Source organism: Trichechus manatus, unplaced genomic scaffold (genome assembly GCF_000243295.1).
Source record: "Trichechus manatus latirostris isolate Lorelei unplaced genomic scaffold, TriManLat1.0 scaffold00074, whole genome shotgun sequence".
Taxonomy (NCBI): Eukaryota; Metazoa; Chordata; class Mammalia; order Sirenia; family Trichechidae; genus Trichechus; species Trichechus manatus.
Window position 1 is genome coordinate 11,501,626 of NW_004444010.1, and position 14,060 is coordinate 11,515,685.

General features: G+C 38.7%; 1 protein-coding gene across 1 annotated transcript in view; it reads left to right on the plus strand.

Annotated features, from left to right (window-relative positions):
* The window catches only part of RAB3C (RAB3C, member RAS oncogene family), a 322,097-nt gene that overhangs the window by 31,422 nt on the left and 276,615 nt on the right, over positions 1–14,060 (plus strand). Inside the window, exon 2 of the mRNA XM_004380492.1 lies at positions 4,455–4,682. Within this exon, the coding sequence (XP_004380549.1) occupies positions 4,455–4,682 (228 nt within the window). The remainder of the gene's footprint in view (positions 1–4,454; positions 4,683–14,060) is intronic.

Below are 14,060 nucleotides of genomic sequence, written 5' to 3' on the forward strand. Positions count from 1 at the left end.
CGGGTTAGCCAGGTAGCTGTCTTCCAGATTTCTTGGCATAAATGAGTGAGCACTTCCAGCATTGCATCTATTTGTTGAAACATCTCAGTTGGTATTCTGTCAATTCCTGAAGCCTTGATTTTTGCCAGTGCCTTCAGTGCAGCTTGGACTTCTTCATTCAGTACCATAAGTTCTTGATCATATGCTACCTCCTGAAATGGATGAACATTGACCAATTCTTTTTGGTACAGAGACTCTGTGTTACTTCCATCTTCTTTTGATGCTTCCTGTGTCATTAAATATTTTGCCCATAGACTCCTTCAGTATTGCAACTTGAGGCTTGAAATTTTTCTTCACTTCTTTCAGCTTGAGAAATGCTGAGCTTATTCTTTCTTTTTGATTTTCTATCTCCAGATCTTTGCACCTTTCATTATAATATTTTACTTTGTCTTCTTGAGCTGCCCTTTGAAATCTTCTGTTCAACTCTTTTACTTCATCATTTCTACCATTCACTTTTTTTTTTTTTTTATTGTACTTCAGGTGAAAGCTTACAGAACAAATAGTTTCTCATGAAACAGTAGTACACATATTGTTTTATGACATTGGTTAACAACCCTACAACGTGTCAACCCTCTCCCTTCTCGACCTTTTTTTTTCGGTGAAAATATACATAGCCAAAGATACACCATTTCAAAAATTTCTACATTCACAGTTCAGTGACATCGACTACGCTCTTCCAATTGTGCTGTGATTCTCACTTTAAGTGAAGGCTTACAGAGCAAAATAGTTTCTCATTAAACAGTTAGTACACATGTTGCCCTATGACAATGGTTAACAACCTCACAACACATCGACACTATCCTTACTCAACCTTGGGTTCCCTATCACCAGCTTCCTTGTCCCCTTCTGCCTTCTGCCCCTTGTCCCTGGACTGCTGTGCCTCATTAGTCCCATTTGGTTTCATGGGGCTGTCCACTCCCAGGCTGAACGGTGAACCTCGGAGATGACTTCACCACTGAGCTAAAAGGGTATCTGGGGGCCATACTCTCGGGGTTTCTCCAGTCTCCTTTAGGCCAGTAAATCTGGTCTTTTTTTTGTGAGTTAGAATTTTGTTCTACATCTTTCTCCAGCTCTGTCCAGAACCTTCTGTTGTGATCCTGGTCAGAGCAGTCAGTGGTGGTAGCCGGGCACCATCTAGCTGTACTGGACTCAGTCTGGTGGAGGCCTTGTCTACCATTCACTTTTGCTACTCTATGTTCAAGAGCAAATTTCAGAGTCTCTTCTGATATCCATTTTGTTCTTTTCTTTCTTTCTTGTCTTTTTAATGATCTTTTGCTTCTTCATATATGATGTCCTTGATGTCAACCCACAGCTCATCTGGTCTTCAGTCATTAGTGTTCAGTGTGTCAAACGTATTCTTGAGGTGGTTTCTAAATTCAGGTGGGATATACTCAAGTTCATACTTTGGTTCCCTTCGACTTATTTTGATATGCTTCAGCTTCAACTTGAACTTGCATATGAGCAATTGATGGTCTGTTCTGCAGTCAGCCCCTGGCCTTGTTTTGACTGATGATATCGAGCTTTTCCCATTGTCTCTTTCCACAGATGTATTCAATTTGGTTTTTGTGTATTGCAGCTGGTGAGGTCCACGTGTGTAGTTGCCATTTACATTTTTGAAAGAAGGTTTTACCAGTGAAGAAGTCATTGGTCTTGCAAAATTCTATCATGCAATCTCTGGCATCATTTCTATCACCAAAGCTAAATTTTCCAACTACTGATCCTTCTTTGTTTCCAACTTTCACATTCCAATTACCAATAATTATCAATGCATTTTGATTGCAAGTTTGATCGATTTCAGACTGCATAAGTTGGTAAAAATTTTCAATTTCTTTATCTTTGACCTTAGTGTTTGGCACGTAAATTTGAACAATAGTCATATTAACTGGTTTTCCTTAGGTGTATGGATATTATCCTATCGTTAACAGCATTGTAGTTCAGGATAGATCTTGAAATGTTCTTTTTGACAATAGATGTGATGCCATTCTTCTTCAATTAGTCATTCCCAGCATAGTAGACAATATGATTGTCTCATTCAAAATGGCCAATACCAGTCCATTTCAGCTAACCAATCCCTAGGATATCGATGTTTATGTGTGCCATTTCAGTTTTGACAAATTCCAGTTTTCCTGGATTCATTTTTTGTACATTCCACATTCCAATTACTAATGGATGTTTGCAGCTGTTTCTTCTCATTTTGAGTTATGCCACATCAGCAAATGAAGGTCTCAAAATCTTGACTCCATCCACGTCATTAAGGTTGACTCTACTTTGAGGAGGCAGCTCTTTCCCGGTTGTCTTTTGAGTGCCTTTCAACCTGAGGGGCTCATCTTCCAGCACTATATCAGACAATGTTTTGCTGCTATTCATAAAGTTTTCACTGGCTAATTTTTTTCAGAAGTATACTGCCAGGTCGATCTTCCTAGTCTGTCTTAGTCTGGAAGCTCAGCTGAAACCTGTCCATCAAGGGTGACCCTGCTGGTATTTGAAATACCAGTGGCATAGCTTCCAGCATCACAGCTACACACAAGCCACCATGATATGACAAATGGACAGATGAGTGGTGGATAGGTATGGTTATGTGGACTGAAAAAGAGAAATGCTTAACTTTATATTGAATAAGAAAATATAAAATGCAATCAGAATCTTTATTGCCCTTAGATTTTCATAAAGCATATAGATTTTCTTTCTGTTCTTATAATCCTGGTGACAATAAGTATTTGTAACAAAAGGGAATACGTTGTCTCATCATTTACCTTTTCCCCTTTTATTCAGTTGTCTATAAACACAGACACACATACACACACACACACACCTGACTTCAGTCAACCAATGTCTTAGATGAGGCTGATCACTGTTTTCATTTTGTAGCAGTCTACCATCTGCTGGAGTTTCTCCCTTTTATCTCTCTCTCTCAAGAGAGTAATTATTAATCATCTTTTATGGGAAATGAAATAAAGGATTGTCTAGACCAGCACTGTCTAATAGAAATTTCTGCAATTTTTGACAATGTTGTATGTCTGTGCTGTCCAATGCAGTAGCCACTAGCCACCTGTGGCTATTATGCTCTTGAAATGTGACTAGTGGATTGAGGAACTGAATTTTTAATTTTAATTAAATAGAAATTTAAATAGTCATATGTGACTAGTGGTTACCATGTTAGACAGTGCAGCAATATCCAAAGAATTCATAACATAAGAAAAGTTGATAGATTAGATCAATGGTAATTATCATTCTAAATAACTCTCTTCCATATTGAGCCAAATGGTACCTAGAAGTAACGTAGCATTATTTTTAATAGATGTTGACATTATCATCAAAAAAAGCTGAGTAAAAAAATAACAGCAACCCAAATATTTATAGTTACTAATAGAGTCCATTCTCTATTCTGTGCTAGGTACTTTGCATGTATCATCTATTATTTCATAAGTGTTCCAGGTAAGATACATATTTTTTTCCATTTTATGTAAGAGCGGATAATGAGGTACACCAGTTTAAAACAGTAAACCCAAGGTCACACAGCTGTAAACGGTGGAGCCACGGTTTGAACACAGAACAGGTTCTTTGTCGATACATCTCACAATGAATATTTCTCACACCATCTTTTAGAGCACTTATACGTATCTTCTTAGTCATTATTGGGACTATATTGTGGGGGTTAAGAACATGGACCCTGGTACCACACTGCCTGATTTGATTCCTGCCTCTACTACTCACTACCTATATGAACTTAAGCAAGTTACTTAATATCTCCGTGCCTCAGTTTCCTCATCATAATATATAACCCTCAATTTCCTCATTTTAACATATATCCAATAAAGTTACAACCTCATAGGGTTGTTATGAGAGTTAAATAAATTATCAGGGCCTGGCACATTGTTTGAACCATACGTGTTTGCCATCATCATTGTTACTGATTTGGAAAAGACTACTGTTTATGTTAGGATGCTGATTGGATGTGATGTTAAAAAATGAAATAGAGATATGCCTTGGGTGTACTTCCCTAGGAAATAAGACAGACTCAAATAATTCAGGAAGAAACACCATGCTGTGCAGCCACTTTGGTGTCTGCTTCACTGAGATTATAAAGTTTCAGAGCCCACATGCCTCTGTCAATTCTTCACATCTTTGCTTTTCATGTTACCCTTATAGATGTCTCCTTTGGTGTCTTTGATTGGCTCTGAATGCTGAGCAGAGACAAACACCAGCACAGCTGGAAAAAGCTGTAAGACGTGCTGTTCTCCCTTCCAGCAGGGAATTATTGCTATGGATACCAGCATCAGAGGAAGACTGGGGAACACTCTTGGCTTGCCTTCTGAGTGGTCTGACATCTGTTTCTGGCAAGGCCAATAATGAGTGTGCTGCTAGCTTCATATCAAATGAGAGACTGATCCACACCTCTTTTGTTTTTACCACAGATGGCCTCTGCCCAAGATGCCAGGTATGGCCAGAAAGACTCCTCTGATCAGAACTTTGACTACATGTTCAAATTGCTGATCATTGGCAATAGCAGCGTGGGGAAGACATCTTTCCTGTTCCGTTATGCGGATGACTCCTTTACATCTGCATTCGTCAGCACAGTTGGGATTGATTTCAAAGTAAAAACTGTATTCAAAAATGAAAAGAGAATCAAGCTTCAGATATGGGTAAGTGACTTTGAACTGATAGTGTTCTTCAGTCCACGCTGCTGAACATATAAGTGTGTAAGGGAAAAACTTTCTGCCTTGTTCTGTCCCCATGGGATCCACAAGCCTCTATTTCCAGGTTCTTTGCTGTAGAACATTCTGTTTCAAAGACTGTGGGTGATATTCCTTTAAGGTATGAAGACTGAATTATGCCTTATTATAAAATGATACTCCTTACAAGTTTTCAGGACAAAAAGACTTCAAGCCTCTATCTTGGTGGTGAAAGGAACACTCAGTGAGAAGTCTGGCTCTGCTTTTTATGATCTGTGTGACCTTGAGCAAGTCTATGAATCCCTCTGTGCCTCTTTTCTAATCTACAAAATAGGCAAATTGGATCTAGCCTTTTAGTTCACAGGGATCAGCCTGCCCTGGACATTTTAAAGAAGATGGTCAACAGCCAAAGGCAGGGAAAGACCTTCATAAAGCCCCGGGTATAACTTTGAACGTGGTCTATTTATACATCACAGACATTGTGTTCTTAGTTCTAAGGGCTATGTTTACACGCACACTCAAACACAAACAGAGAAAAACAAAATAAAATAAAACCAATTTTGAGATCATTTGTCTAGGTTTCTGCCTCTCCCACTCTGTAAGGATGAAGATCAGAGGTTCCTTAACTAAATTACTGGGGTCAGTTTAGGAGGATAGCTAGCAATAAACAGAAGGAAAATATATGTGAGTATCAGGTTGTTGTTAGGTGCCTTCGAGTCAGTTCTGCATCGTAGTGACCCTATGTACAACAGAATGAAACGTTGCCTGGTCCTGGGCCATACTCACAGTTCTTGCTGTGTTTGAGCCCATGGTTGCAGCCACTGTGTCAATCCATCTCATCGAGGGTCTTCCTCTTTTTCTCTGACCCTCAACTTTATCAAGCATGATGTATTTTTCTAGGGATTGGTCCCTCCTGATAACATGTCTAAAGTACATGAGACAAAGTCTTGCTGTCCTTTCTTCCAAGGAGCATTCTGGCTGTACTTCTTCCAAGACAGACTTGTTCATTCTTCTGGCAGTCCATGATATATTCAGTATTCTTCACCAACACTGTAATTCAAGGTCATTAATTCTTTTTCGTTCTTTCTTATTCGTTTTCCAACTTTTGCATGCATGTGAAGTGATTGAAAATATCATGGCTTAGGTCAGGTGCACCTTAGACCTCAAAGGTAATATAAGAGTTGAGATAACCAAAAAATTATTTACACCAAGAGGATTGTTGTTGTTGTTAGGTGCCATCAAGTTGGCTCAGACTCAAAGTGACCTTATGTATAACCGAACTAAATATTGCCCAGTCCTGCACCATTTTTGTAATCATTGCTATGTTTGAGCCTATTGTTGCCGCTATTTGTCAGTCTGTCTCACTGAGGACCTCTTTCTTTTTTGCTGTCCCTCTATTTTACCAAGCATGATGTCCTTCTCTAGCAATTGGTCGGTCCTTCCTGATGACATGTCCAAGTAAGCAAGACAAAGTTTTACCATCCTAACTTCTATGGAGCATAGTAAAAAATGTATGGACATCAGATAATGCATAGTACATAGGTAGAAGGTTTCTGCAGTAAGTTTTGGCTCATTTATTCCTGTCCACCAATAACGTCTGCCATTCAAATTGATTTTAGCTATCAACAAGCATTTCCTAAGTGGTGCTTTCTACGTACTTCTGAGACAATTCTGGTAGCTGCTACCATTGAGTGCTGGTGTCAGGGTTGATACATAGGGCTGATGATAAACCTCCCCCTCAAATACAGAAATTTGAGGGAAAGATAAATTCCAGAGTACAGCTTTTATACTTGTTTTATGCCCTGTGTTAAAATACCTGTATGTACTGGGTGACCTTTAAATATCTTAAAGCTCTTAGGAGTAAAATTGAGTGTTTTGCAGCAAAGAACCTGGAAATAGAGACTTGTGGATACCATGGGGACAAAAAGAGACACAGACAGATATCTTCTCAGGTAGCTTATAATAGACGGTTGCTATTTCATTTATTCTAATTCTGGTGTTTTCTAAGTCTAATAGAACTCATTTAAGAAATTGGAAAAGTATGCCCCAGGCTGAGTATCTTTGATGCTGTATTGTTACCCAAAGCCATTTTGGTCAGGAGGATCTTTTTTTCTTTAGACACTTTACTTCAGTAATGTAGATACCACACACATACCCATGTTTATGGAAGCAGAAAGAACTCAACCCACTGTTTCACATTTGGGTCCAGGTTTATTCTCATATACTTTTGAGCTTCAGGCAACCAACTTTCATACTGAGATAACTTCATATTCAGGTTTAAGAAAGGTCCCTGTACTCTCAAGAACTCTGGTGAATTGAAAATTAAATTAATCTGGTAACTACACACCTCTTAACTCCATGACAGTTTTCTTTCTGGTAATATGTAAGAACAGTTATTCCTCTGGCTAACAGCTCCTAGTTTCTTCTCCCTGCTTTGTATTTTAGAAATGTTTAAAGATGGTTTAAAAAAAAAAACACAAAAAACCCATTGTGGTCAAGTTGATTATGACTCACAGTGACCCTATAGGACAGAGCAGAACCCCAGAGGGTTTCCAAGGAGCAGCTGGTGGATTCGAATTGCCGACCTTTTGGTTAGCAGCCAGACACTTAACCACTGGACCACCAGCACCCCAAAGATGGTTATTGTGATCATTTAGATAAAACACCAATGTGGTTTGTTAACTCAATACTATAATCAATACTAATTTCTCAATCTAGGCTCTTGACATAAATTTTCTGTGAAGATATAAAATCATCTATCCTTAATATAAAGTAGATATATTTCCGATAATATAAATTATTTTTCATACTTATTTTCTTTTCTTTCTCAAAATGCTTGGAACAAGGCCAGAACTAATTCAGTCACCCTTCTTGAGCTGTAAAGTTTTTTCTAAGTCTTATTTCAGAAAGAAAGTTGTTCTTCTCTGAGCCAACCAAAACTCAACTCAGATCCTTGGGATGCCTCTACTCTAACAACTCTTCATGCTTTGCAATTTCCATAACTTCACTCAAAAGCCTTTGACATATCATTCTGTTCAAATTTATTTCTAACCTTACAGGTCCCAGAATTTTTCTAAAACCTCCAAGTCTCTATATAGCCCTGTGCAGGCTGAGACCTCATTCAAGGGCTTCTTGTCTCCTAGGCTTCTTTTCTCCTATTCTTTGGACACCCTCATTCCTCTCAGGAGTCAGCCATTCAGGAACCCATCATTTTGTTCTCTTCTCAGTCCCAACAGTATGTAGATGGCCATTATTATCTTAGTAATTAAAACACAATTTCGTTTCTTCCTATTACGTACTTTGGGAGCTTTTAATCCACATGTGATTCTGGGGGTAGAAAATGACCTTTATAGTACTATATGCAAACTGGCCTACCAAATTGTGAAACATTCAAAAGACATATTTGTCTTAGACTGGGTTCTCTAGAGGAGCAAAGAACATTAGCATATATTGGATACAGGCCACACCCCCAAGGAAACTGATTGGCTTTCAACTGACGGGCCTTTCAACTGATCGGCTGCTCACATCAGATCACAAAATGGAGGATGATTACATAATATCTGCCAAACCACTGAGAATAATGTCCTAGCGAAGCTGACACATAACTTTAACCATCACAATGCTGTGTAAAGATTTTATACTCATTGAACTCGTAATGTAGTTTGAGAAAGAAATTAATGCTCATGGAATAATAACATATTTCTGCATGCAAATGCAAAATTATATAAATATACATAGCATGTGTTTATTGAACATATACTTATGCTAGAGATTGTCTGTGCCTTATTTCTAATTCTCACAACAACCCAAGATAATATTTATTATTCTTCCTCTTTTACATGAGAAATCTGAAGGGCAGGGTGAATATCTTGTCCAGGTTTGTACATGGTAATTGGCTAAGAGAGGACTACAGGTCAGGTCTGTCAGATTCTAATGCCTATGCTTATTCCTCTTCACCATGCTGCGGTAATTAAGAGGAAGTCTTTTGAATATATTGGTGTTTTTGTGAAAATGGAAATCTTGGGAGAAACATCTTGGGATGTTGAAGGAAATGTTTCTGAAACAGTTTGGCTGTTTCAATGAACTGAGGCATGCAGGTCATTTCTACAATAATTCTAAGGATCCTGGATTTATGCTATAAATATACTGAAAACTATTTTAGTTCTTATTGTCTAACAACTTTGACGAATCATTTATTTGAGCATATATTTGATACTGACAGGGCTGTCATCTCATTGTGTACTTCCCAGCTTATAGTATTTTTATACACTTATCTTAATGTGAAAGAATCAAGATGTCCATAATAATCTTAACCTGTTATATATTGCAAAGCAAGGGAAACAAAATGATTTCATAGGAATAAAAACCATCCTGGATTAGTCCAAGGCACTATTACTTTTACCAGGACAGGTTGCAAATATTGATACAATTCTGATCACTCTATTAATCTTAAACTGTTGACAAATAGAACTGTCTCCAGGTTAGGAAAACAAAATATAAGAGCTTAAGTGATTTGACTTTACCTTACAGTTAGTATTAGAGCAAAGTTAGAGCAAATCCAGGTCTCCTGCTAGCTTGGGCAGTCTGGTTTCTACTACACCAAGTAAGCTCTTAGAATAAGTGCTGTGCTGTAACAATTGTGATAAATCTCAACCTTGTTGTTCCTGGAATTCACCATACATAGAAAAATCCAACTGGATGCCAGATTTCAAGTAGCATTTCTAAATATGTGAGCGGGAAAAAGCCTGGGTGGGATAACTGCCCTGTGTTTCTGGGTAGATTGCTTTTTACATGTGCTACTTAGTGATTTTCTTTTCTTTTCTTTTTTTAATTTAGATGAAGGTTTACAGAGCAAATTAGTTTCTCATTAAACAATTAATGCATATATTGTTTTGTGACATTGGTTGCCAACCCCATGACATGTTAACACTTTCCCCTTCTTGACCTTGGGTTCCCCGTTACCAGCTTTCCTGTCCCCTCCTGCCCTCTTGTCCTTGCCCCTGGGCTGGTGTGCACATTTAGTCTCATTTTGTTTTATGGGCCTGTCTAATCTTTGGCCGAAGGGTGAACCTCAGGAGTGACTTCATTACTGAGTTAAAAGGGTGTCCGGGGGCCATACTCTTGGGATTTCTCCAGTCTGTCAGACCAGTAAGTCTGATCTTTTTTTGTGAGTTAGAGTTTTGTTTTGCGTTTTTCTCCAGCTCTATTGTGACCCTCTGTTGTGATCCCTGTCAGAGCAGTCAGTGATGGTAGTCGGGCACCATCTAGTTGTCCTGGACTCAGTCTGTTGGAGGCTGTGGTAGTTGTGGTCCATTAGTCCTTTGGACTAATCTTTCCCTTGTGTTTTTGGTTTTCTTCATTCTCCCTTGTTCCAGGACGCGGTAATTCTCTGATTCTGCAAAGTTGATTACTGAATTTCTAATAGTGCACATTCAAATAAAATGTTTTAATGGTTTTTAGAAACACTGACATCTCCTCCTGGAAAGGTTGCAGCTTCTCTCTGTGGAAGTTCATTACTGCCTTGGGATAAACTTGTTTATAGAAATATCATTGTTCATTTGTACTTAGTTAAAAACTTTGTCTTCCTCTGGTATATTTATGAATCCCTCTATCCTTTATTATATTAGCATTTATATTACACTTAGATTTTATTGTCATTTTTATGATTCTCAGATCACAAATTTTCAAAATTTTAGAGATCCCCAATATTTGATTTGTGTCCTTTATTATTGTGGCTGTTTAATGCTATTAGGAATACACTGGAGGTAAATTCAGTGTTGTTTTTCACTTTAATTACAGAAAAATATTTCACAGTGAGGGTCTATGATATTTTACTTATAGCTTGCAAAACAATTTAGCCTTGAGAAAGGATATATAGAGTGAATTTCTGCCTATTGAGAAGTCTGAAAAATAGCATAGTATCCATTCTTAAGGAGAAAGCCTTATGTATTTATTTTCAGTGTCTAGATTACTAGTAAAAGAACATCAAGGCTTACAGTAGATCTTTGCAAACTAAAAGAGAGCTAGAAATTATTTAAATTAGACTTTGTGGAGTGCCAATCCTAAGACTGTGGTTTCCCTGAATAAATGGCAATTTCTGTGACTTGAGAAAGTACATGGATCTCCTTCTTCAATTGGATCTATGGCACATTGTTTAAGCCCAAGAATCATGGGTGACTCTAACTAATGGAAGGCTTAGCCTATAAAAACCACTGCTTAACTAGAGAATATAGGTTTAACATGGGCAGGGGTAGGGTTGGAGGGATTACTATTAAGGATTAGAACAGTATTTATTATTTTTAATGATAAACTGCCTTCATTCTATTGAATGTAAATTATATTCTCTTTTTCCCACCCTAACCCTTTACCACTCCTTATTTTTCCTCTTCCTCCATCCTTCTTCCTGCGTTCTCCCTCCTTTCTTCATTACTGAGCTCTGGCTGTGCTGAGTTAGTAGAAAAATTATGTTCAAAGTAGTCTGAGACCAGGGCTGTCTCACATATATGTGCAAGTTGTGCACTGTTCAAGGGCACCAAGCCAAGGGATCGAGTGGGGCTGAGATCCAGCAAGAGCTCTGCTTGCTGAGCCTATGCACTTGCTCAGGGCTGTGACTGGCTCCAGGAAGAGCTACTTTTTTCATTTTTCAAAGGTGTCATCTGCTTGCCAAGTGTGTGCCTCCTGGTCTGCATGCAACAAAAAGGGATTCTGATTCTGATGAAGCAACCATATACACAGGCAGTATCGCAGTCAGATGCTAATGAAGGAGATGGACAAGCAAACCAAGAGAAGGACAGAAGCCCTGCTTCTCTAGCAGAGGCCAGAAGAAGAGGGTAGTTTCTTGGAACCCAAGGAGCAGCCTCTTCCACTGACTCCGTTCTGACAAATGTTTGTTATTTTACCCACTCTCACCACATTTCTGAGTCTAAGTATTTGGAACATTGGATCAGGAAAAGATCTTATAGATTTTCTGGCTCAACTCCCTCACTTGAGGACACTACTAATAATAGCAACATTTATTGAGCCCTTACTGTATATCAGGTGTTGTGGTAAGCACTTTATGTTTATATGCATTTCTAAATTTATTTTTTGCAACAAATCAATGAGAGAGGTTGATATTATTAGCCTCATTGTATAGACAAGAAAACAGAGACTCAGACAGACAAGATGATTGCCTAAGGTCACTCTGGCCTATATCAGAAACAGGATTCCAACCTGAACACTGAGTTCAAAGCCCATGCACGTGGTATAAAGGAGGTTCTGAAAGGCCAATTGATTTGTCTGAGATCTTCAGGGGATCCAATATTAAATCCTGCATATCTTAGTCCTTAGCAAGTACTTTTTCTATACTATTCAATCACTCAATATCTTTCCGTATTGCTTCATTGCCTGTTCTAAAAATTCTGTACAGTTTCAGAAAGGAATCTGTTGAAACTTGCTATCTGCCAGCATGAGTGGTTTGTGCATTATCCATTTCATGTTTAAAACACATATATATGCACAGGAGGCGGGACTGGAACACATTCAACTAACTTCTTCATACACATTCCAGATTGCCTGTTTCTACTGCTGGAGAATATGCATAGGAAGAAGAGTCCAGGGAGGGGAGGGTTTGAATAAAATGGAATAAAGACCTACAGGGAACTATTTCCGCCTGTAGGGCATTTGTGCTTATTTAGCCTATCCCCCTGCCAGTTGATTTCAGGGATGGTGTCAAAATCATCTAGTCTATAGGGAACTATTTATAAGGAACCAGCATTTTCTGCCTAGATGAGTTCCTTAAGAGAACTACCTAAGCCAGTGACAGCTGCCAAGACCATTTCTGGTGCTGTCATTTGTATGCTCTTTTCCCCCATCGCATTTCTTCTAACTTAGCATCTGCTTTTCCTGAGAGATTGGGAAAGGCAAGATTTAGTTTCACTCTTGAAAGGAAGCTGATACTGTGTGTGAAATGTCAAGATACGTGAAGACATTCACTTTGTCAGGCAGCCCAAAGTAGCATCTCCTGCATGCTGCTGTGTTTCAATCACTCTTCACATTGTTGACAAAATACAAAGGGATTGTAAAGGCTTTCTTTGTTCCTAGCCTCTAATAGAGTTGACCAGCTAAGTGAGAAGACAGGAACATTATTAACACGGAAGAAAGTGTCACCACATGGATCCATAAGCATGTTCAGCCAAGAGGCAGTGTGATCTAGCCACACCAGAATGGGATGTTGAAGTCTGGGGATCCGGGGATACTGAAACTGACTCTCACTGCCTGTGTGACTGGGAGCTCTGACTTCTCTAAGTCTCCATTTACTTATTAGTGAAACTGAGGAAATTAACAACTACCACTTAGCTGCTAAGTATTTGCTATAATAAATACTAACATGTAGTATAATATCCAGCACAAAACAAGCACTCTCAATAAATGTTAGCTTTCAAAAAATAAATAAATATTATCTGTCTTCTTTTCTAAAAATAGTGTGCCAACCTTCAGACTTCTCACTTGAATCAAATTCTTGTTGGGTGCCTACTATGTGCCAGGCACTGTGCTAGGTGCTGGGATACAGTGATGAAGGATGTACAGTGTCAGCCACAAGGAGCTAATCATCTGGTGGGGAGATGAACAAATAAAGAGAAAATGCCATATGCGGAGATGAATGTCCCAATATGGAAGAGCTCCCCAGTACACAGGAAAGATGCCTAATCCAGTCTTAGGGACTCAAGGAAGGCTTCCTGGGGGAATCTAGATATAAGCTGAGAACTGACAAATGAAAAAAAGTTTTTCATTCATTCATTTGCTAATCAACATTTGAGTTTTAGCTGTGTGCCAGACACTGTGAAGAAATTTAGGATTGCGAATAAACACGCAAGAACATATAGATTGTGAAAGGACTATGGAGAAATAACATACTCTAGTAAATAAAAGGCAACAACATAAGAGAGAAACCTACTTTAGTTAGATGAGCAAAGAGAATTTACACAAGATGATAACTCATCTGAGACCTGATAAGAAGGAACCAGTCTTTTGAAGACTGCCGTTGTTATTGTTAGGGGCCGTTGAGTTGGCTCCAACTCATAGTGACCTTGTGTACAACAGAACGAAATGTTGCCTGGTCCTGCAGCATCCTATCAATAGTTGCTATGTTTGAGTCCATTCTTGCAGCCACTGTGTCAGTCCATCTCATTGAGGGTCTTCCTCTTTTTTGCTGACTGTTTCTTTACCAAGCATGTTGTTCTTCTCCAGGGATTGGTCCCTCCTGATAACATGTCATCCAAAGTAAGTAAGACAGAGTCTTGCCATCTTCGCTTCTAAGGAGCATTCTGGCTGTAATTCTTCCAAGACAGATTTGTTTGTTCTTCTGGC